The following is a 24,758-nucleotide window of genomic DNA, read 5'->3' on the forward strand; positions in this document are numbered from 1 at the left end:
GAAAGAAAAGGATAGTAATTTTTCAGGTATATGTACTCTAAAGCTCTAACATTACCCAGAAAATAAAAACCACATTTATTTTAGTGGTAACAGTCAAACTTGAAGTCAAGTAAAGTATGGAAGATAAAAGCAAGAAAAATAATCTCTGAGAACAGAGAATCAATTTCACATGTCTGGTCCTTTTTTTCTTTCTCACAGAAGTTTAAACCACAGAATTTCTATGAAATCATATCAGTATAATGAAGCATTATAATGGAGACAGCAAGATACAAATGAAGATGGAGCGTTAGCAGATGTACCTCTATTTTTAATTCATCTGAGTTGTCAGGTCTGGTAAAACTTGAGAATTCCTCTAGCCAGTCACAGTTTAACTTAACATTTGTAATATTTACTAACAACATACCAGGTGTTGTAATCTTGTTCTGAGTTTGTCTATTCCATACAGTAGCCTGGCCTGGAATAACTGGTATTCAAAAAGTACATAAATCCTGCACAAAAACATTGAGGCAAAGAAGTGGAAATTTCAAAGCCTTGTAGAACCTCAATAAGATTTTATGGTCTCGCTACCATTTGCCAATTTGAAACATTTCTCTCCCAATAAAGAGCAATTCTGCTCACACTATAAATTAATGGTTAAAAGTCTTTGAAAAACTATATGCAGTATTTCAATGTTAACTCAAAGTATAATAAATACATTTTACAAAGATTATTGATTATCTGTATTACTAACACCAGCTTTTGCAGGTAGTCACGTAGGCACAGATTGTATAAGAAAGCCTGGTTGGAGTCTGATTATTCAAAAGATAAATGCTAATGAATGTCATCTTTCTTATGTAGACAAATTATCCAGAAACAGATTTTGGGGGTTTTTTTTGGATTGTTTGTTTGTTAATATCACAGTTCATTTATTCCTAGACAGATATCTTATGTAAGAATATTTCAAGTCAGCAGTTTTCACAAACATTTCCTTTTCTTTACTCAGTATTTATAGTATACAACAAAAATTGTTTTGGTTTGGTTTGGCTTTCTTGTACAGATATTGTGGAAATTCCTTAAAAAGCATGGTTGTTTTCTTTTGTTTTATTTTAAGCCCAACTTCTATGTTTGTAAAGTCAAAATTCAAAATATACAAAAAACACTGGGAACACATATGGATATGTTCAGGTGAATAAAACTTGTAAAACCAGGAGTAAAAAAATCAAATCAATTTCAAAACTGTCAAATACTTTCACACTGATTCATGATGTGAACACCAGCTTCTGATTATTCACCAGACTTTGTGACCATAGTCTCCAATAAAAATTCACCAATGTAAATGGAAATTCCTCTTTTTTGAAATAATTAATGTTTTTTTTTTAAAAAAAAAAAGTGAAGTATGACATTCTTCCAGGAATAAGCACTATACAAAACCAAAGGTACATTATTGCTTAGTGTATTTTTGTTACTGTAAACTATTATCAGAGCTACAGAAAAGCAGTGAGAGCATTATTTTTAATGCTCTGATCAATCCAAGATTCCATTTGCTGAAGTAATTGGAAGGAACTTAATTAATCTGCATCAGCTAAGAACCAGGTCCCTTAGTGTTTTATACAAGTCCATATTACCTTATGAGGTCAATAGGCTGAAACTTGTAAAATACTCCGTATCTTGCCCATTCTCGATACAGCAACTAAATAAAAATTAAAAAAAAAAACAACAAACAGCAGAAAATTAACATGAAACAAGTGCTCCCATCTGTTTTTACAAACATCTTATAAGAGTTAAAAATATATGTACCAAAAAAGAGTTTCCCATACTTCAAAACAAACTTCCAAGTACATTTTTCAGACAGTTACGGAAGACTCCAACCAAGCCAGCAATGCGAGGATGCGGTACACACATCTTTCTCCACATACCTAACCCCCTCCTCAATTTATTAGATAGTAATGTTAAATAGAAGGGCTCAAAAGGAAAAAAAAAAGATGCTGTAGTCTTGTGGAAATCTTTGGAAAGATGCTAGAAATAATCCTACTTACAGAGTGAAATTCTACTATGATGTAATTTTTTAATGTCTGGAACCATGCCATAGATAAGTACTGACCAGTATTTCCAGGTTCAAGGTGAAGTGAACTGAGGTAAGAGTTCAAAACTGGTAAACTGGTATGTAAAAACATACCGAGAGGTAACAAATGTGGCAAAATCAGCCTGTTCTCCTCCTCAGCTCCCAAGGCTACTATACCCAGTAAAGCCCATAAAAAACCCCCTTCTCTCCCCATACTGCACATGAACACACGAGTTCACATGTTTACTGTTGGAAATGCAAATTCACCCACAGCTTACAGACAGCACAAGGAAGGCGCAGATCCTACAGAAACTGCTTACAATGGGAGGAATCCAGTGGCAACAGAGTCAATGATAAAAGGAAACATTTCAGGACCTGTGGTACATTAACCACAATACACTCAACTGCAATAGGCAAGGGACTTGGGATAGTCTCCCTCATTCCCTCTTTCATTGCTGTGATCTATGTGACACAACTTTGTCAAACTTTCAAAGAGAGAAAAGAAAACTTTGACACTGTCTTAGAAGAGGCTGTAAAGGAAACTGCTAATTTTGGTGTGAAAGACATCAAACTGTTCTGAAGCAAAAGCCAACTGCTGGATAGAAATTACCATGCAATTAACAATTTGGTAAAAAAGAGTTTAATTTGATAGTGGGATATTTTATAACTGTGTATGCATTTATTAATAATCCAGAAAGGACATTCAAAAATGAAGCTTTCCAGAATTACATGAAGACCAAAGGAAGCTCAGAGGAAATATCAGCAGGATCTAAAAAAGTTAGATGACTGTTCACATATTTTATCTTCAGAGGAAAATAAAAATCAGGGCAGTCCCATGCAAAAGAGTAAAATTTTCTGTGGAATCACCTGAAATTGTTTGTATTCTTTTCATAGTTTTATACTGTGACAAGACTGTAGACAGTCTAAGACAACATGCTCATTGAAAACTATTTCTTGAAGTACAGAGTGCATCAAAAAATAATAAACAAATAACCAGAATATGATGATAAATGAAACTAAATTAACCACATCACTATTTATAGATTATAAATCTGTACCACCCAAAAAGACAGGTGTCAAGCCTTTTATCCCTGTTTTCAAAAAAAGAAGTGGAGGGAGTCCAGAAAAAGAGTAGCATATGAGAGGTGCAGTCAGCTCCTTTAAAATAAGGTACCATGTCATTCCTAGTAAAATTTGAGTAGTGATAAAACTGTGTTTTAAGAACGAGCTTCTGTGTGGAATATCTGCTGGCTCCAAGAGATGACCTCATACTTCAGTTCCTTCCTTGCTGTGAGCACTAACTGACAGTCCCTTGCCTGTCTCATGGAAATTGTAGTTAATGTGAAGCAATGTAATTACTGTGTTAACACCTTGGAGACTTCTACTCTTCTGTAAACTTTGTCTGGCATTGGGCAATAAGTTTTAAAGCTGCTGAGGAAGAAGATACAAACCAAGAAGCACATGCACACAAATACACAACCAGGTACATACAGAGGATGTTCTGCAGAGAAGTTAAATGTTTGTTTACTTTTTTTTTTCTTTAACAGAAAAAAAGAAACTCCAAAGACAGTCAAAATCAGTAATTTTAAAACAGTAAGATATAGATTTTTTCAAAATGTGTAGTATGTGGAACTCATCAGTTTAGTTGCAGACTGGATTGCAAACTGTTTAGTTCTATCTGCAAAATAGATGTTCATTAAGCATGATGCTTTTTTTCCAGTAAATAATAGATTATTGCACAATGGAGTTATACAAGTGTGCAAGAGCTGGAGAGCATGTTAGTAACAAAGTACACACAGTTTTTGCAATTATCAGTAGTTGCATCTGTCAGATGATCCATTTTGAAAGCTAGCAGCATGCTACAGCATCTTATGAATTTAACAGAACAGTTAAAATAAGTGTGGAGAAATTTCAGATACTGTAACTGCAGAGTTATCCTGACATATTTTGAGGTTTTCCAGTCACATATTTCTACTGTTTATAATGCCTCTCCTCCTGCAGATGCTATGTGAAAGAACTAAATAAATATTAAGTGAGCAATTAAGACCTGGATCCTGCAAACATGCGCCTGAGAAAGTATTATTCTTCAGAATATGGAAACTGGCTTGCAACCATTTAAGTGAACAGAGCTATGCCATTGCATACTCATTAAAGATACAGCATAAAGTATTTTCTATTCATAGATCAGGGAGTAAATCCTACACTGCTGAAGCAAGTGGAAATTCAGCAATGAGATTCAGGGAGTGTGGAGTCTCGGTTTGTAGAATATTGCTCTTACAGAGCGCAGTCTTACAAAATGCTTTGCACTTGTGGAAAGAAATTATGAGACTAGGTTTGATATTCTTTGGCTTCAATGGGAGTTGAAGAGGATTGTCCTAGCTGCCATATTGATATTTTCATATGAATACTTGTGGTTACCTACTCAAAATCACACCTTGCCATTACCCCACAGCATTACCTACAGTTTTATTTATTTCCATAAATAATCATACTAATAAATGCATTCACTGAAATATACAAAACAAGAAAGTTAAAGCTATTAAATTATTAGAACTACTTAAAAGCTGTTTTGAACATAGCTACAGCATGGAATGTGAGGAGCAAAAAGAAAGGTCTTTCTAAAGTTGCAGTCAGTTCAAGAACAAGTTGCTGTGGCATTATGTCAGACTACAGAACCATACTGGTTATTGTGATTGCAAAGCCCTGAAGGTGAGTTTATGACGTGAATATTTTCTGTTCACCTGTGTTGCCCACACTAAACCTCAGTCTCAACACTGCAATTTTACAAGATTAAGCTTAATCTGGAAACTGGAATGTGCTTCCTTTCATGATATTTATTAAATTGAAAGGAATTCTAGGAAGAGTTTTGTAATATAATTTATTGTATTTTATCATCTTCACTTAAAAGCGGTACTTTGTGTAACTTTAGAATAATACTTTCCAATCTGCTTCTAATATTCTTGGGATGTTGTCGTAGTATATGACAACAGTGTATTTCCCAGATAGGTAACAGAGCCCTTACGTATTTCTCAATGTCAAACATATTGCTAGCAATGAAAAGTTACAAGTTGCCAGTGGGCTAGAAGCTTAAAAAAGGCCCAAGTCAGTGTTTATACTCATGGCAAGTTATTACCTTGCTGCTGTGCAATAGCTTTCTTAAAAATATTTTTTCTAGAGCAGAAATCACACTAAAACAGGGAAATTCCTTTACTCCAATCAACAGTCTTAGGAAAGGAATGAGTTTCATTGACTGCAGATTTCTAATTCTCGTAGGATGTGACAAAAGTATTGTTTCACGGTGCATTTTCTCCAAGGAAATCCTGAAGAGGGTTAATAAGGATTAACCTTTTATATTATGAACTGGTACATAAGCCTTAATTACTTGTGCTGCCTTATTGGCATAAGTACCCCAGACAGCTCAGTTCATCATTCTTTGGGCTTATACAACAAACAATTGAAATGGAAGATACAGATAAGTTAAAACGGAGAAAATAAAAAGGGGCAGAGAAAAATAAAACTGAAAAATGCCCCCCTTTCCTTTAAACCTGATCGGGGCTTTTCAGGAAATTAAACACTGAGACTATTAGATTCAGATAGAAAACAGATGATGTCATGCATAGAAATACTACAGCAAATTCAATGGCGAGGCAGCAGAGACATATGTGAATAATCAATGAAGTATTTCTGGAAAGAACCTTTTATGTTTTTAATACTTAACACTTCATAACTGAGCCTAATAGGCAGAATAAAAAGAAGGCAGCACAAAATACAACTAGTAGGGTGAATATTTTTCCAGACACTAGTCCTTTTAGGCCCTTTTCCCCCCTTTTCCGCAGTACCCAATCTTCCTCCATTAACTAATGTTCATTTACCTTTCTTCTCTAAAAATTTTGCTAGCCTTATAAGTCAGTAAACTATGTAGCTGACTTCCAGAGTCCATTACTGTATCACTATTATCACTTACTCAGAGAAAATTCTTCAAGTGCAGAGTAGACAATTTCTTCATGAACAAAAAGTTCAAAATAACAGACATAAATATACAAGCTTCTTTATAGTTTGTTTTCCAACTTTGTCTCTTTTGCTTACGAAGGTTCATATACTAAATTAAATTGTATCCAGTACATGAAGACATCTAGTGGCTGAATGTTAACACTATTTACCAAAAACTACAAAGAAGATTATGTTTTCGAACTTTTACTAACCCAGCATTAGAGAAATCAAATTTTTTTGTATGACCTACGAACTCAGTCTTCATTTCAAATGCTCAAATAATCATAATTTGTGGCAATTACACTCTTGAGAACTACACTGTGCTTTGCCAAATTAATGGCATTTTCTTACCTCTTCTTCAAGCAACAGATGGCATATACCAACATGTAATACCACAGAGTTAAAAACATTTATGAAATGATTTATAAGTCACCAAGAATATATGCAATTTAATTTCTAGTATAGCAAATATCTTAGGCATCTAAACATTCTCTTTTTCTTCATTCTTCCCTCCCCCCCTTTCTCTCCCCACAATTTTCCCTCTTCATTTCCTGTCCTATTGTTTGTATATCAAGGGAAAAAAAAAAGAGCAAACATTAGAGAACAATATGGAATGGATCTTAATGGATTACAGTAATTAAATGTTTTTGCTCATTTCTAATAGTAAGCATACGTATTAAAAACTGTATCAATTCACATAGTCTTTGACTATGCATCGACTTCTCTTGTGCAGACAGTTGGTGGGTGATATATTTTCAAAAGTCATTTGATAGCTAGAAACTTTTTATTCACAAAATAATTGGAAGCAGATTTTTAGAAATTGCATGTAATTTAATTGAATGCACAATCAAATGAAAAACACAACTATGTTTTATTCTAGTAACCATTGTTCTATAGTACCATCTGGTTATGGAAAGAAAATAATCATATAAGTTATTTAACAACTTTTTCTTGAAAAATCTTGTCTATGCATGCAGAGGGAAAATTGAAGCATTTCAAGATGTAAATATCAAATTAAATTCACTGAAATACTTCATAAGAAGACTTTATAAAAAGTCTTGTGAAAAAAATTTTATATGCAGAAATAAAGGAAAATAAGTAATGCAAAAAATATATGCATTTGTAAAAACATTTACTTGATTGAACACTGGCTAATGCTTTATGATAGCATTTAGGACACTAATTCACATTTATCACATTAGATCTAATATGAAATTAATTTTGCAATGTATTTTACCTTTCTTTCATTCATGTCATCATTTTGGCCTTCATATTCACCCTAGAGAAAGAAAATAATTTAATAACTGATGTAAAAACAGATAAAAGTCAATAAAAGATTGCTCAGTTGTTCCTACATTGTTGGTTTTACTTTTAGGTTACAACTTGACATGTACTTATGTAAGAGTTTTTATACTAGAATCACACACTTAGAATATTTCACTGTCACAGGCAATAAACATATGCATTATTGAGTGATACCATCACAGAACTACATTTTTAATAGCATATACATACATCATGAAGTGGGTATGCTGCATCATAAACATTGTTTGCTATTAATGTGCCAATACCTAAAAGAAAAAAAAATAAGATGGTCAACAGCTAGGCACAGTTAAACAGAAAAGATTATTACAGATTTCATTTCATGACATTACAAAGGGGACTGAGCTGTATTACTGAAAATATTCAAAATCATGTCAAGATGGGTATATACCAACCTAGAATTGCCTAGCTATGGAAAACATGTTTTCACAGAAAGGCTCATTTCCATATAGTGCTTTTTCTTGAGTGAATTAGTATGGTACAAAGACTCCTTTGACCACTTTCTCATCCTGATAGCAAAGAGGTATGTGACTGAGGAGGAAAGCATCTGGGAAGTCCTTCTTGAAGCTTGAAAATGATCAGAACTGCAGACCCCCACTGACGCACCCAAACAATAAAAAAAACACTTTCACAGAAGTTTGTGATTGAAGAAACCCTTACTCTCTATTGACTAATATTGGATCAGGTCTCATTTTCGCTGAACCAAGTACTGGGTTTTCTACCCTTCCTCATACCAATACATACACCCTTCTGAGTTTGAAACAACACTTCTTTGTTTGCAGGAGTTAAATCAGTTTGTGCTCACCAAATCCACAGTTATGCTGGAAAGCTGGATGCACCAGGACAAAAACTACTAAGTCCTAAAGATTGCAAACAGGATGTCTGGTGAAAGGTACAGGAACATACAGGGACATGGCATTATCACAGTGATTACATGCCACAAAGGCTTTAGCAACTGAATTCCCAGCTAATGACTACAGCACCTATAGATATACACAAGACTACTACTGACTCTCAAGACCTATGACTCTTACAGCCATTCTGGCTTCAGTCTGCATGTGAAAACAATTGTTCCATAAGATGACAATTAAAGTTAAGATTAGTAGTTTATTCCAGACCTCTTTGCTTTCAATGTCCAGTAAAAAGTAACCGGCTAGCTTGTCTTTAGGGATGAAAAGAATTCCATAGTCAAATTACACAACAATCATTCTGAAATGTTTGGGGAAAACCTTCTGGTCAGAGATGCTAGATAGGTATTTCCAACAAATTTCTTCTTTGGTACAAAGAAAAATACACTTACCACTACACACATTAATGGAATCGGGAAATCTTCATGTTTGGATCATGCCAAGTCCTCTACTGAAAACATTCCATGTTTGGAAAATTCACAATGGTTCAGAGTTATGCTAGATGAAAATACGCCTTCCTTGTATAATGTCATAGAAGTAGAACCAGATTCAGCCTTACACAGATGTAAAAATCAAGAAGCAAATGTGTTTGAAGTATTATTTGCCTCTTATTATATTATGAGGCATATGTTTATGAAAACCTAAGACTGTTATAAGTACTTCCAACATCACTGCCCTACGTCTTGTGCAAAATAAGCAATGGAATCTAAAAAAACCCCAAACAAACAAACAAACAAACCCAATAGAATAAAACAAATTAAACAAGGATGCTCAAAGGAATCTTTTAAACCACTCATGATGAGTGGTCTTAAGTCTTAAGATCAGTGAGAAGGGAAAACCTTAGTGACATATGAAGCATAGGACTCTTGGGGGAGGATCTCAGAAAACCAAAACATTTAGTGAATTTAGGTCAAACGTGATGCATATTCATGTTTTGGCTATGGGCCAGAAAGATGGGATGGACAGGAGGGTTAAAATATTTGCTTCATGTCAAATGAGATCTTGAGCTGACATGAGCTTGACATAGATCAGCCTGTATTTTCACCTTAGAGTTAAAAAAAAAAAAAACCTGAAAAATCACTATTAGTGTTTTAATCTCTAATGATGGCTTTTATTATGCTATAAACCAGAACAAGCTGTTGAAATATAGAAAACTTTAAGTAAGAGGCAAGCCCCCTCCCCCCCATTGGTAAAGTATTCTTTCCCTTCCTACTGTGTCCTTGTAGGACAAATTGCTTCTTTCAGGCTTTCTCTCAGCCCAACAACTTAAAAAGTCTTAAGAGTTTTAACAGGTTCTACACAGTCTCTCTGGATCCCTTGGGAAAGCATCAGATCTGGGAGCTGGCTTTTATGTCAACAGGCTTAGTGTCCCTGCTGGACTTGAGGCTTCTTGTTTTATATACCTTACACTGCCTTGTCTCTAAAATCCTGCACTCTAGAGACATCTACTTGGACGGGCTCCACAGCTCCCAGGGAAAGCAGGGTCTCCCCAGTCACCAGGAGGGTTCCCTGGATACCAGCTGGAGCAATCCAGCAAAATAAGGTAGCATTCCTCTATGCTGCCCCACCAAAACCTTTGAGCAGATCAAAACATAGAACAACACAGAGCAAACAGTGAACAAAACAGACACCAGCTGAACAATGTTTTAGAAATTAAGAATGCCTGACATTTTCTTAACCATCTTTTCATTTTTTTAAAGGAAACAGTGTAATAATAATAAATTTAAATGTTTGTTCTGGGTAAAGCCAAGTATTTTAGGTTGAAAAAGAAGAGGTATTTTAGTTTGGGTTTTTTTTCATATAACTTGTAAAAAAAATATATCTCTATTTCAGGGAAACCTAAATTAATCTATTTTCCACTCCAGCTACTCTACCAAAAAGAAATCTGTTACTGCAGCTTCACCGCACAAAGTTACACCAAGACTGTGCAAGAATCTGTTGCTAGAGCACATTTATTCTTTGCAAGTACATTACTCTAGGACATTGTGATCTGCACATAAGTGGTCAAGCTTACAGAAGGACTTTCAGAAAACATGCCAGACAAGTACTACCACTTCTTCGCCACCAGGGAGATATGTGTCATGTTATTACAATGAATGAAAGAAAAGAGTAGAGAAAAGAAAATAAGTACACTTGTACATGTTCTGAACCTCAGGAAAACAAAAGCTCCAAATATTTCAGGGATACCCCAAAAGTATCACACAATGTCTTCAAAATAGTCATAGTTAAGCCATATATTTCACTATGCAGTTCATGGACATAATTTTTAAAGCTGCAGTGATAAAAATAACTGGGAAAGATGTATTATTCTATTGAAATGGCAAGAAAAATCTGCTCCTAGAAGAAATAATACAACATATTGTAGTTGACATCTGAATTTTCATATGCAAATCCTGTAATAATCAAATCCAATTTTATAACAATTCATGAAATGCAAGTTATGTGCCAGATCCTGCACCTGTAGAAATGAAAAGCAAGCTCCCATTACCATGTCCTATACAAACCATGGACCAGAAAGTCTGATTTTATTCCTCAGAAAAAAAACACTTGTTTCAATCTCTGGTTTTTGTGGAAATGTGCCAGCATACTTCTGTGTGCTGCTAGAAAAATAAATATTTTGTGAGATACCTAAACGATTCCTTTTAAAACAACATATATTACTATCTTCCCTCCTTCTTACCCATGCTGTTTCTGGCCTTTGTAGGTGTGCGCTTCAAAATTTCACGTACCTGTGGAAAAGAACAATGATATAACACACAATTCTTCTTGGAGCATTATTTTCATGATGGAGCTAGCAATAAAACAAAACTTTAAAATAAGAGTCTTCTGTAGAGTTCATTTGCACATACATTTAAATCATATGTTTCACCCGTATATAAATGCATAACTTGGGGCCACTAGTGAACACTTAACAATGCAATGGCAACTCTTACTAGTGGATTAGCTGCCCTAACATTTGTAGGCTAAGTCCTGCTGTGTTGCATCCATATAAAACTGTATGAAGTAGAAGGACTTCAGGTAGAATGAGAATTTTACATTAAAGTAAATGACAACAAAATCTGACTTTGTAAAAAAACATTTAGCTTTCACATTTGGAAGTATAACATCAAGACACACGTAAAGTGACCAGTAACTATGCTGTATCTATGAAACTCAAGTGTGTATGGATGAACACAGCATGTTAGGGAGGAGTTGGCATTGCATATGTAAAGAGAAATCTTGCCTCATCAAACTGCTGGAGGCCTAGGGGGATCTCAGGAACATTATACAAGGTTTCTCACCAAAGACTGCTGGAGCTAGGAAGTTACTATAGGATTGCAGAGGAGGTCCTTCTATGAAATAAATCTAGTTAAAGATTAGGAAGCAGGGCTTAATAACAACTTCGAACAATGGAGAGGAGTCAGTAGCAGTGTTTCCCTACATAGCATCTCCTAATCCTGGACCACTGAGCGGCTCCAGAAGGGTTTCTTTTACGTACTTATAACCGCTTAGTGTTTTGCAGGAACAGAGAAATGCATAAACTCATGAAATTAGCAAAGTAGTCACTGACACTCACTATTAAAGCAAATCCCATTCAGCACAAGAAGTCAATGATATGTTACTTTTGTTTACTTACTATTCGGCTGCGGGTAGCATTGTCAAAAAAGGTGTCTTTGTCTTTAATGTTATACCTAAAACATTGAGAGAAAAAAAAATCAGCTATGTTTTCAAACATGGTAGTAATGAGCAAGATGACGTATAAGATTCTGATTTAGAATTCATTTAGAAACCACAGCAAGTAAAAATAGATGTTTAAAGGAAATATAGATGAAATAATCATCATAATAGACCGTGCTATTTAAGACCTAGTCATTCAGAGTTCTACCTGGATTGCAATGATGGTGAGCATAAAAATGCAAAAATATTAACTAACATAAAATGCCTTTTGGATAAAGAGAGATTGTCTATTGTTTACACAAGATGACCTTTTAATCTTTTCCTTATAACATAGCCTCAACACTATAACATTCTGAGGTTATGCTATTATGTTTCAACGAGCCTAATGCAGGTGTCCCTTACTCTTTTTCAGGCGACTAACCCATCAATATTTCACTTGCTTTCAAATAATCACTGGAATTATGCATTCCCTTAAACCTTGAAGTCATCACATGTGAAATTAGCCTTCCCAGTTTATTTCTGTCAATCAATTTGACTTGTATTCAGTATTAATTAAAATTGTCAGAGAGGACAATAAATGATATGGTGGGTCATTATATTTATTGCTGAATTTTATTTATCAGACATAAATACAAGGAGACACCCATGAGGAAAAAAGGAGTGTTTAATATCAAACTGGGCCCAGAAGTAGTATTCTGAGTGAAAGGGCAGGTGTCAAGAGTTCCTTATCTGCATATTATTAGTCAAGTTTTAATTACTATAATAAATCTATCAAGAGGAAAAATATTATCTGATCTCCATTAGTTCATTCTGTTTTCAAGACAGTAATATTCCTAAACAAATAATCAGGAATTTGGTGCTAGTATTTCACAATTCAAACTAAAAACAGATATTTCATTTCTTGCATTCTTTCCAGTGCCTTAATCAGCAGAAGGAAGTAGAACACTGGCAGAAAGTCTCTGCAACATAGATTTCTGTTAATCCACTGAAACTGAACTCAGTGCCAATGCATGTTCATTTACTTTAGATCTATTCACTTGGCCTTCAATAAATTTAGTTTTATGCAGAGATAAGCTTTTATCACTTGGAAATCTTATTCAGGAATAATGTGACAACTTGGATATTTCCTCAGAATTTCCAGAAATACTCAATGAATTTCTGAATTTTGATTGAAATGCTGGTAGAAAAAATGACAACACTAAAATGATGTTATAGCTTTCTTCTTTGCTCATCACAATTTAAAGTACTCACAAATATATTTTCTCTCTGGAAAATGGGTAAGACAGGCTTTTCATGTTGGTATTTTCTTGTTGTGGCACCTGGGGTTGCAGAGGTTCAGTCAATTTGCACCATATTTCATTTAACGTTTTGAGTATTCCCCCTTCTTCTGTGATTTCATACACCTGAGTAAATAAAATGTTGTGTATTAGCATGTCACTTCCAAAAATCCACTAAAATGAAAAAAAAAAAGATAGAATTTGCTATACGCATGTGTTTAAATCTGTAATTAAAATAAGCGCCTTCTCTGAAATATATATTCCCATATAACAACAAGCACCTGAATCCATAAGGGTTTCAGTTCCAAAAAGAAGTTCTTGTCCTTCACAAGCTACATTCAGAAGAAAACTCAGTGCAGAATTGTTAATACAAGAAACAACCTTACTAAATAAACTAGGAGCTGAAGGGAGATGACAGAAAGGCAGAGTAATTATTTTAACTTTACAAGTGGGAATAGAGAGAGCAGACAAAGCAGGGAGGGCCTTTACCTGCTGCCAATTATACTGCCCCAGCAGAACAAATTATTCCTGGGTAATAATTGCTAGTATGGTCTGACAGCACATGTACACTTGCCATTAGAAGCAAGGATGCCAGGCTCATGGCTGCATGGCAGTTTTAAGAGCAAGGACCTAGCTTTTGCTGATTCAGATTGTTGTGAAATGCTAGGGAGCTTCCCAGAGATATGAAGGTATTTTTTCCTAAAACACAGACAACCTTAAAAAACATGAGTTTTTGTCCTCCTCACATGACATTCCTTCCAGCCCTTTCACCAGCTTTGTTGCCCTCCTCTGGATGCATTCAAGTACCTGAACATCATCCTTAAATGGTGGGGCCAAGAACTGCACACAGTACTCAAGGTGAGGCCGCACCAACGCTGAATACAGGGGGATAATCACCTCTTTTAACCGGCTGGTTACGCTGTGTTTGATGCACCCCGGGATGCGGTTTGCCCTCTTGGCTGCCAGGGCACACTGCTGGCTCATGTTGAGCCTGCTGTCAACCAGCACCCCCAGATTTCTGCAAGGCTGCTCTCCAGCCACTCCTCTCCCAGTTTATACTTGTGCCCGGCATTACTCTGTCCCAGGTGCAGAATCTGGCATTTGTTCTTGTTAAATTTCATCCCATTAATCATAATCCAATGCTCCAATCTATCTAGATCCCTCTGCAAGGCCTCTTGTCCCTCAAGAGTCAACGGCACCTCCCAGTTCAGTATCATCAGCAAACTTGCTAATGGTGAATTAAACTCCTGCATCTAGATCATTGATAAATATTTTGAATAGAACTGGCCATAGAATTGAACCCTGAGGAACACTGCTGGTGACTAGTCGCCAGTCAGATGTAGCCCCATTCACTACAACCCTTTGAGCCCTGCCATTCAACCAGTTCTTCACCCAGCACTCTGTGCACCTGCTCATCTCACAGCTGGACAACTTGTCCAGAAGGATACTGTGAGGGACACTATCAAAAGCTTTACTAAAGTCCAGAAAAAATTACTTCCACCACCTTCCCATCATCCACTAGATAGGTAACCGTATCGTAGAAGGATATAAAATTAGTTAGACAGGACTTTCTCTTTGTGACACCGTGTTGACTGTGCCTGATGATTGCATTGTCCTTTAAATGCCTTTCAGTTGCACCCGATATGATCATCTCCATAATTTTTTCCAGTTACTGAGGTTAGACTAACAGGTCTGTAGTTTCCTGGGTCTTCTCTCTCACCCTTCTTATAAATTGTAATAATGCTGGCTAGCTTCCAGTCAGCGGGGATGTCCCCAGACTCCCAAGAGCTTTGGTAGATGATTGAAAGGGGTCCTGCTGTAACATCTGCTAACTCCATCAGTACTCTGGGATGAATCCCATAAGACCCCATAGATTTATGAACATTCAGCTGCTACAGATAGTCCCTTACAAATTCAGTGTCCACAAATGGAAAGTCACTCTTGCAGCTGTGGTCCTCTGACTCAGAGGACCAGGCAGCCCAAGGTCTATCATTAGTACTAAAGATTGAGGCAAAAAAAGCATTGAAGGCCTACACTTTTTCTTCATCCCTATTTGTCAGGTGACCAACAAGTATCGGTCCAATATTTTCCTTAGACCTCCTCTTGCTATTAACATACTTTAAAAAGCCTTTTTGTTGTCTGACATGACACTGTCCAGTTTTAATCTAGCTGAGCTTTGTCTTTTCATGTTTTCTCCCTAAATATGCAAACCACAACTCTGTAATCTTCCTGCAAAGCCTGACCTTGCTTCCAGAGATGGTACAATTTCTTTTTCTTCTTGAGCTCCATGAGGAGTTCCCTGTTCAACCAACTGGTCTTCTGTCCCATTTCGTTGACTTATGACACGCTGGAATTGCCTGCTCCTGTGCTTTTAAAAGGTGGCTCTCAAAAACTGACCAGCGCTTATGGACCCCAAAGCCCTCAAAAGCAGGTTCCCAGAGGACACTGCTAACTAGCTCCCTGAGTAGCTTAACGTTTGCTCTCTTGAAATCTAGAGCAACACCTTTGCTGACCTTTTTTCTCATTATGACTGAAAACTTTAAACTCAACCATTTTTTATATATATATTATATATATATATATTTATATTCTATAGGCATCAATTGCCTATAGAATAATTCATCAGTGCTATCATCCTGGCTGGGCAGCCAATAGTAGATACCCACAACAACATCTGCTTTGTTTTCCATCCTCCTAATCCTCATGCGGAGGCTCTCAACTATATCATCCCTAACTGCAAGGGCTGTACAGTCAAACTTCTCCCTTATATACAGTACAACTCCTCCACCTTGCCTGCCCTGCCTATCCCTCTTGAACAGCCAATAGCCCTCCATCCCAGCACTCCAGCCATGGGACTCATTCCACCAAGTCTCACTAATACCAGAGACATCATAGCTCTGGGAATGGACCAATGCTTCCAATTGGTCCTGTTTGTTTCTCATACTCATATTTGAGTGTGGCCCATTCTCACTCATCAAAAATAACTATAATGTCATATCCAGAATTATACATATAGTTAAAATAGCTCAAAAAGTACCTTCTCCCAGCATGTCATTTGTCCTGAAAAATGATTTAAAACTGGACACTTGAAAAAAAAAAAAAAATTTGCAACCAATTCATCATGTTTAGAGGTGGATAAATACTTTCCACTGAAAATGCTTTGTTTATGGTTTCATTGGATGAATAAAAATAGCATCACAGAAAATGCCTTGAAAATAACCTTTTGTCTCTCTGAACAGAAATAGAATTTTCTTTTCAGTGGTTACTGGCTGTATTTTTCAGTTTGTATTGCCAAATCCCCAAAATACAAGATTTCAGTTTTTCAAAGTGGATTTTTGTTTTCTTCACAGGAAATTCATCTTCCAACTCTCTTTAATTGCAAAAACCTTAAGACCTGAACGTAATTTTCCGGTCATGCTTGCTTTCTGGTAATGCACTGGTAGTGCTCCATTTCTGCTGTTGAGATAATAGAAAAACAATGTAGTCAACAAGCGTTGTTAGTAATCTTCTCCTTAAAAATGCCATATCACTTTTAAGTTACACAAAACAACTTATTACCCTAGGGTGAATTTCCAGGAAAATTGAGATCTGGTTTCCTTGTTGGTAGACGTATTTCATTTCATCTTCTTCTACACACCAAAACAAATTACACGTACAAACCTGAATATTGTTTTCATAACTGCCTAATCAATGACTGCAGGTCCATTTGCTCTTTGAATATTTGTCATATTTTTCAATAAATGTCAGTTATACAGGAATCTCATTCAACATGAAGAGGGCACAGACCTGATTGGTTCATCGAAATCTGTTGCTTTAAAGAAAGGAATGCTATAAATGATGTATAATATATAGCAGCTAAATGAAGTAATTGGTCAATATTTTTAGATATCTTTACCCCAGATGATTCTGTGTCTTTAGGGCTTTATGATTTACTGTGCATTCTTTCTCCTATTCAGAGGAGAAAAGGGGATGCGGGACTGTTCGTGAGTGACTAGGGTGACCAATGGAGACTATCAGCTCCTGGAGACATTAACTCAGAACAATATGATGGCAACATTGCTTTGGTGTATCTGCAAAAAGCTAGGATGGAAAAATTCCCATTAAGGAAGAAAGAGGGTGAAATGAGAAGGCACTAAAAATGCACAAAAGAAACGAAGCTGGGAAGGTATCAAAGAGAGGAGTTGAATATGTAGGTCCATTTCTAGAAAGGGCCTACACATCCATCAATATGCCAGAAAGGACAGAGGTACTGTAGCTGTCCAAAACCTACTCATTTTCAAAGACTGATTACAAGTAACCAGAAGTTTGGTTTTTGTTTTTTTTTTCCTGGTATGCAAACACAATAAAGGAAGAGCATACAAGACTGGCTTGGCCAAGCCCCTGACAATGACAGATTGTAACACCACATGATGTGAACAACACTGAAGCTTTTGCTGGGTGCAAACAATCAATATGAAGATGAAGGGGAAAAAACAAAACAAAACAAAACAAAAAAAAAACAAGAACAACCCTGTGGAAGAAAAGAAAATCAGTCTGTCATTTAATTCTAATGACAATGCAATGAAATAAGTATTCAGTAGTGCAATTGATGAATACCACTAACTGAAAGCACAAGGCAGTTCCACTAACTTCAGTGGAGTTGTTAGCCAGCCTGCTAAATCATTGCGGGACCACAAATTTTGGGTTCCGCTCCTCAGAATTTACAATGGTTGCCAGCAACTCTGCTGAAAGTTCTAGGTATTCTCAGCTACTACTACTGTAAAGAAGATAGTGAGCCAAAGTTTTAATGACAATGGGCAAGTCTGAACGCACTAAGTCAGTGATACCACCAAAACAGACTTTCTCAGCATCTCCAGGCTTTAGAGAAATCTTAAGGCAATGACCAGCTATCATACTATCTCCCATACTGCATCTCACCTTTGAGGACAGTTCCTTGACAAAAGTCCAAATAGCTACTGCCTTCTCAGGTTTCAAAGCCCTCCTTAAAACGCACCTCTGTCATCACTCTTCTGAATGCAGTCTGTCAGCTAGCTGCCTCTGTGGCCTTTGAAATCCCCTTTGAAAATCCCATCTTAAATCTAACTCTGAATACTAAATCATCTCAAAATAATTAGTAACGTGAAAGAATAAGCCTGGCAGTTCATTTGCTCTGATTTTGAAATAAAGTATCTCTGTGGGCTTCTATACATTTAACTACAATTCTGATCCACCCTTCTCCAGTCATACAACTGGTTCATAGAAGATGGAAGATACTTACCTTTTTAGTGGGCATTTTTATTTTGAGGAGTTCCGCTTCTCGACTAAGTACTTGCCAAGGTGCATGTATACGGACAAAACTCAATCCTTGGCTCTTATTCTGAAACATAAAATAGTGAAAACAACATATTTCAATATTATTGAACCGAATACAGTAATAAGGTTTCAAAGTGTCAACTACAACTAAATCATGCAACAGGAGGCAATCACAGCGAATAACCAAATTCTGTTACGACTGGAATCTTCCAATGCTCTAAAATCCATTAATCTGCTGCCCACAGTGTAGCTGTGTGTGCACCATGAAGACTGAAGTCTACAGTTCCAGATGTTGGAGTCATGTGGACCAGAAACCCCCAAGCTACAGCTTCCATACCCAGATATTGTATAAGTCATCTGACTTCATTAGTGGGCTTTTGCACCCATCTGAGCCAACAAAGAAAAAACATTTCTCCTACTCTGGGTGGGCTTTGATTTAGATTCCCATTTTCAGTTTTGCCCAATTGTTTCCTGGACACTTCACCAGATTAGTAGTTCCTTACAGGGGATCAGGCCCAACATTTACTGCCCTAAATATCTCCAGTTGGAGTAGCAACCCTAACCAAAACATTCAAATTTAACTTCTGAAGAGATACATGAGCCTAATGTTTATGTAAATAACTGGTTATGCTGCACAGGGGCAGAAGACGACCCAAGAGGGCCTCTGCACAGCCAGCTTGCTGTGATCCGGGCTGTTGAGAGGGTGCTGTGTGGTAGCACATGTGAGCTACAAAAAGGCACTCTAAGATGAGAAAGCAGCACGCCTGGCAAAAGCATGAAAATGAAATGTAGGCATGTTGATACAGACTTTTCCTCAATGCACACAAATAAATTATAGCAGCAAGTTACACAGATGAATGCTTACTGTGGAAATGAAGGGAATAAAAGTTGGGAGGGAGATTAGAAAGAGGATATGAGGACATATTTTGGGAAGGACATGGAAGTGGACAGGGGGAGTGGACTTTAAAGTGGACTTTAAAGGCTTGATTAATGCTAAGATTAGTGATATTTGTGTAGCTGCGTGCACTCTGGAGCTTTGGTGCCAGGGCATGCTGTAACTTTGCATTTTCCCACCCGTATGTGTGTAAGGATCAGGACAGTCCCCTCCCTTCAGGGGAGCATGAACCTCTATTTGCACTCCCTCATATATACAGCAATTTAGAAGTGAGACAAGAAAACTGAAGCAGGGTGTTCAACTTGATGAGAAGCATAGCTGGGTTACATGTTGGGCTTAAATGCAAAACTTGGGTGCCACACCTGTGAGTAGCTGCCTGTTATGTGTACAAACAGTTGCACATGAGAAAGAATGTTAACGGACACAGCTTAATGTCGCTATAATCAACAAGCAGCATAACTCTACAAAGCTGGGAACATAGGCCATATCCATGGAAACTTAGGATCTTCTGTTGGAAATTGATTCCAAGAAAGTTCTCTTTCTCAAAAGCTTTGAGTTAAGAAAAGTTTTAAAGAGAAACAGTCTAAACATATGTCTAAATCTAAAAGACAGTTGAGGCACATTTACCTCAGAAAAGCCTCTCCTCTCAGCCACAGTGATATTTTTTTTTTGTTTTGTGTACAATTTATATCAATTTTCAAATAAAGCTGTATCATATCACATTGGCATCAGCATTTTAGAACCAGTATTTAATCTTTCCAAAGTGTATAAATGCTTACAACTTCATTTAAACACCAAACATGCATTTGCTGAATGTTTCATAATGCTTCCTGATTTAAAAAAAAAAAAAAAAAAAAACAAAACACCTTAGATGGAAATCCTACTATTCTTATTGCAATCATTTTGCTCTTGTTTCCCTTATAGCTGCACCACAAACTACAAAGATCACTACATCACTTTCAGCTAACATTTCTTCAGTGGACCGATGTTATTTTAAAGAGCAGAATGAGCTGCAGAATGTCTCTTTCATCAGTCCACTGGGGAAGTCAGCTTTAGGAGAAGGAAGTAAGAATTTACTGGGCATGAGCAGATGTTCTGGTAATCATTTGCTAAAAAATATATTAATAACAGATGAGAGTTTAAATTTCAGTGGGTGAGGATCAGGAGGCTTCTTCTCAGTTTTTGGCTAAAATCAAGTGTGTGTCCTCTATCTGGGGGACTATATTCCACATTGGCAAGAGCAGGGACAGTCTGATCTAATTGGTTGTTTCCAGCTCAGGTTCATATGACTACACAGATTGCAAATAAAATCAGTTAGATAATTTGAGAGAAAAGACCAGATGAAGAATATGACCTTTGTATATTTGAAAAAAAATATGTTGGAAAGTTGTGCTATTCATGAAGTGATATCAGATGCTGAGGAGTCAGAGCCTTAAAAATCTTTAAAAGCCTTCAAAATCACCCCACAATAGCAAACTGAGATAATTTTTTTAGACTTATGCAAAGTAAATAAAGTAGGGAAAGCAGGACAAGGCGATTCCTGTTGCATGGTAAACAAAAAGTGCAGAACAATAGACTGCTGAATATTTAGCTTGGGATCACTAGAACCATGTTTCCCACATTGTCCTATATTTTCCTAACATTCAAATTAATCAAAGAAATTTAAAATAAATTTTAAATCATCAGTCTCATATCATATCTCAAGGGATAAACCATCTACCTAGTTTTCTACTGAGCCACCAAAATAAAAACCTATACCAGCTACTCCTCTGGTAAGGCTGCTTTCCCCACTTTTCAAGCCTTCACCTGCACTAGTCTGTTTGCATGCCCTTTTTGTCATTATTGTTGTGATGACTGGCAAAGATCTGTTCAGCTAACTCATTCCCAGAGTGCTTATTGCATTGCAAACATTACCAAAAGTTAAAACTTGGTTTTCTCATTGCCAGAGTGGATTTATAACTGTGTCCTGGAGACATCCACTAAGTGGTGTCATTTAGTTAATCCCCTGAAATGATCAAGGTACCTGTGTTCGTGAATACAATTTAATATTTGCTCTAATGAAATGCTGTCAGTCCTCTATTTTGAATACTCACAATCACCATTGCTTATTCATTGTACTCTAGATGTATCACTGAAGCTAACATGTTGTGCTGGCTGACGTTATTTTTGTCTGACCATTCACTTGTTATTTAATACAGCCATCCTTAATCAAGTCCTTTTTCACTTACAGCTGATGTCCCACAGGACTTTATTCTTGGCCCTGCATTGTTCTATGTCTATATCATTGCACTCCCTGATTATATTACTCAAATGACTAAGTATTGCAATGCAGATGACAAACAGATTTGTTGCTCTCATGATCCTTTTTTCGTCAAATCTATATTCCATATTACAGCGTTCTTCCAATAAGTTTCAAGAGTGGAAGTTTTTCAATAAGTTGGTTCTGAATTATTCAAGATATATTTATATCTTGGCTTCTTTTCTATATCGTAGAGCTAAATTGGGCCCTCCCACTTCAATGGGAAAACTCAGCATTAATGTCAAATGGAAGAAAATCTGGAAGGTCTGGTTTGCTCTTCAGTCAGCACATGAAGAAAAACATATCAGATATTTCTTTCAGTCTATCAGGTATTCCTAGTAGTTTAAGACAGGACTTTAACAGCAGTCTATATTGCATTTTTTTCTGTCTTCTAGTGGAAGTGTATAAGCTGAATAAAATTCAAATTTCTCCAAGGAGACTTTTTCTGTCTTTCATGCCTTAACAGTAAAATACATTAGCACCTGCATCAAGTCTAAGATTTATTGCAAACTTATCAAGTTGTTGCATCAAGACCATAGCAGAAAAAAATGTATGATAACTATGAAAGCTCGTATATAGAGATATATAAAGAATATACTCCTATCGATTATAATTTGACTAGTGAAAATTCAAAGTGATTATTCTTTTTAACTAAAAGCTGAATGTTCTGAAACATGGCTAGGCAAGTATAATAGCTAGACTAAGTAGAAAATATCTCTCTGCCTGAAAATTTAGATTTGTCATTGAATTTAGGTTTCCACAAAAGTCAGATATCGAGTGAGAATTTTGTCATTCTAAAGTTAGTGGCATATCTGTATTTCTCACCCACTTTTTACAGTTACAGTTGTCCAACAGTAACATGGAAAATTTTTGAATCATTATAACACAATTACCATGCTTTTATTCGTCTCTTCCAGTTCACAGTTTCTCAATTCCAGCCCTTGCAGGGACAGGCCACAGATTGAGAAGATGCACTGTGAAGCATTCTCTATTGCAACAGGAGTTTGTGGAGAAGTCCTGTTGCTCCATAAGAACACGACATGTAGAAGGTGGAGTACTGCATTTCCAGCTCAAGGATTTCTCATAGTGCCGTTATTTTGCCAGGCCAATTTAAATCCTACCTTACTTCATTCAGACAACCCATTTGTCATGTGTCAGCCACATCACCTCAAGATGAATTGTTCTGAACAGTTTATTTAGACACCTCTAATATGAGCTAAAGCATATGATGCTAAAGGCATCATATTTGTCGGTCACAGTCAAGAAAACAAAAAGGGCAAAAAGCAATAATTATACTCTGGAAGAGCCTCAGACTTTCCTGTGGTTAGCATATTGCTTCTAGCAACTCTGCAAATACAAAATTCATTGCTGAGTGCTACATTTTGCTAAGCCTTTCTCATTATTGTCTCATCATGAAATCAGTCGTCACTCATCCTATACTGAAGGAATGTAGTTATATATAATGTATATATTAAAGGAAATAAATTATTTTAAAATACTTGTCCAAAGAAATAGATTTCTGCTGTGTATCTTAATAGGAAGAAAAGAGAAACACTGAAGGGTAGAAAGAAGCTGAACAGAAGTGATTAACTACCGTCTAAAGGAGTCCAAGGGAACTGCTAATCTTTCTCATGATTTAAAAAAAATATACATAGGAAATGGAAAGGCATAAATTATAAAACCTGAAGCATGTAAACTTCCATCTTAAAAAGGCAAACTATCTGGGCTTTAAACATTTTATCCTTCTGTGATTATTAAATAGACAGAAAAATACCAGACACATACAGACAGCAAGTTTCTAATGGCTTCAGTTAATATAATCAGACATCTTTTGCTGACATTGGTAATACCAACCACACTAGGAAAGCAACAATGAGACAGTTTGTAGAGAGGGAAAAAAAAAGACAGGTCCTAGTAGCTCAGTATAAGGAATCGTCTTCCCATTTATTCCGTCACCAAATGGATCAGTCACGTCTGCAAATGCAATTGTTCAAAATTAATCTCTACTCTCTTGATACCAGCCCTGGAAATTGAGGCAAATAACAATGTGATGTGATAACACAAATAAAAAGCAATTTCTTGTTACTATCACAGAACTCTGGTCACATACGTTTTACAAAAGCTGAGCCAAATACTGAGCTGTTGGCCCCCCCGAACGTGATGGAATGCCACGGCATTGCCAGATTCAGACAGCAACTGTGAAAGAGTCTATGTTTTGTGCCAAAGGTATTGAATCTCTATCTGTACAAGGACTGGCATTTTGCTGATCTTAATGTTTTGTATCCAAGATACAAAATCAGTTTATGACAAAGCATGCATATCAAAGTGTATATGTCAGTTATGTTATAAAAAGTAAGGGCAGTGCCCTAGTCCAGGCAAGATGTCAAGATCCAGAATGTCTTGATGTGGAGATGTCAGTCCAGAGCAATTCCCTATATAATTGTAGGCAAGTAATTTAATTATTTCTGTCACTGATTACATGAAGATAATGGAACTTCCCTCTATCAAAAGACATTTGTGAAGATAAATACGTTACAGATTGGGACGTGCTGAAATAATACAGTAAACAAACAAGAGTGTATGGCTACAGATAGCAGCCATACTACACATCTTATAATTTTCACATTTTCCTTCAAAAACTGTAGTCCTGTCACCTTTTTCCAAAATTCCCATTTTCTGTTTTCATTATTTCTCTGGGGAACAGATTTACCTTAATATATGGCTGTACAGTGCCTAGCACAATGAGATCCTCATTAATGACTGCAGATTCTCTTGCAACAGTATTATAAATAATTAGCAGCAATCCCCAACAGCTCGAAGTTGTCCCACTTCTGACAGACAACCAGTCACACATAGCACAAGTGTAAAGATGTAAAGCACAGGCTTGTTCACTGATGGCAAAGGTAAAGTCCATCTAGTTCACAGATTTAGGTTTATTTTTAGCTGCTCAACAATATACAAAGCAGACATGCTCAAGTGCAAATTTCAGACCTTAAGAAAAGCTGCAATAATTTACACATTTTGACAGTTTGCCTTTCTCTTTCTTCATTTCTACCAACAGTGACGGTGTTAATGT

At 36.4% G+C, this 24,758-nt stretch overlaps 1 protein-coding gene across 1 annotated transcript in view; it reads right to left on the reverse strand.

Annotated features, from left to right (window-relative positions):
- The window catches only part of ANO2 (anoctamin 2), a gene marked incomplete at its 3' end in the record, with an annotated part of 188,697 nt that overhangs the window by 136,268 nt on the left and 27,671 nt on the right, over positions 1–24,758 (reverse strand). The window contains exons 2-8 of the mRNA XM_082309248.1: positions 18,454–18,552; positions 13,171–13,322; positions 11,879–11,933; positions 10,943–10,991; positions 7,547–7,602; positions 7,269–7,310; positions 1,605–1,669 (exon numbers count right to left, since the gene is read on the reverse strand). Coding sequence (XP_082165374.1) covers positions 1,605–1,669; positions 7,269–7,310; positions 7,547–7,602; positions 10,943–10,991; positions 11,879–11,933; positions 13,171–13,322; positions 18,454–18,552 — 518 coding nt within the window. The remainder of the gene's footprint in view (positions 1–1,604; positions 1,670–7,268; positions 7,311–7,546; positions 7,603–10,942; positions 10,992–11,878; positions 11,934–13,170; positions 13,323–18,453; positions 18,553–24,758) is intronic.

Source organism: Platalea leucorodia (assembly GCF_965183815.1).
Source record: "Platalea leucorodia genome assembly, chromosome: 4".
Classification (NCBI taxonomy): Eukaryota; Metazoa; Chordata; class Aves; order Pelecaniformes; family Threskiornithidae; genus Platalea; species Platalea leucorodia.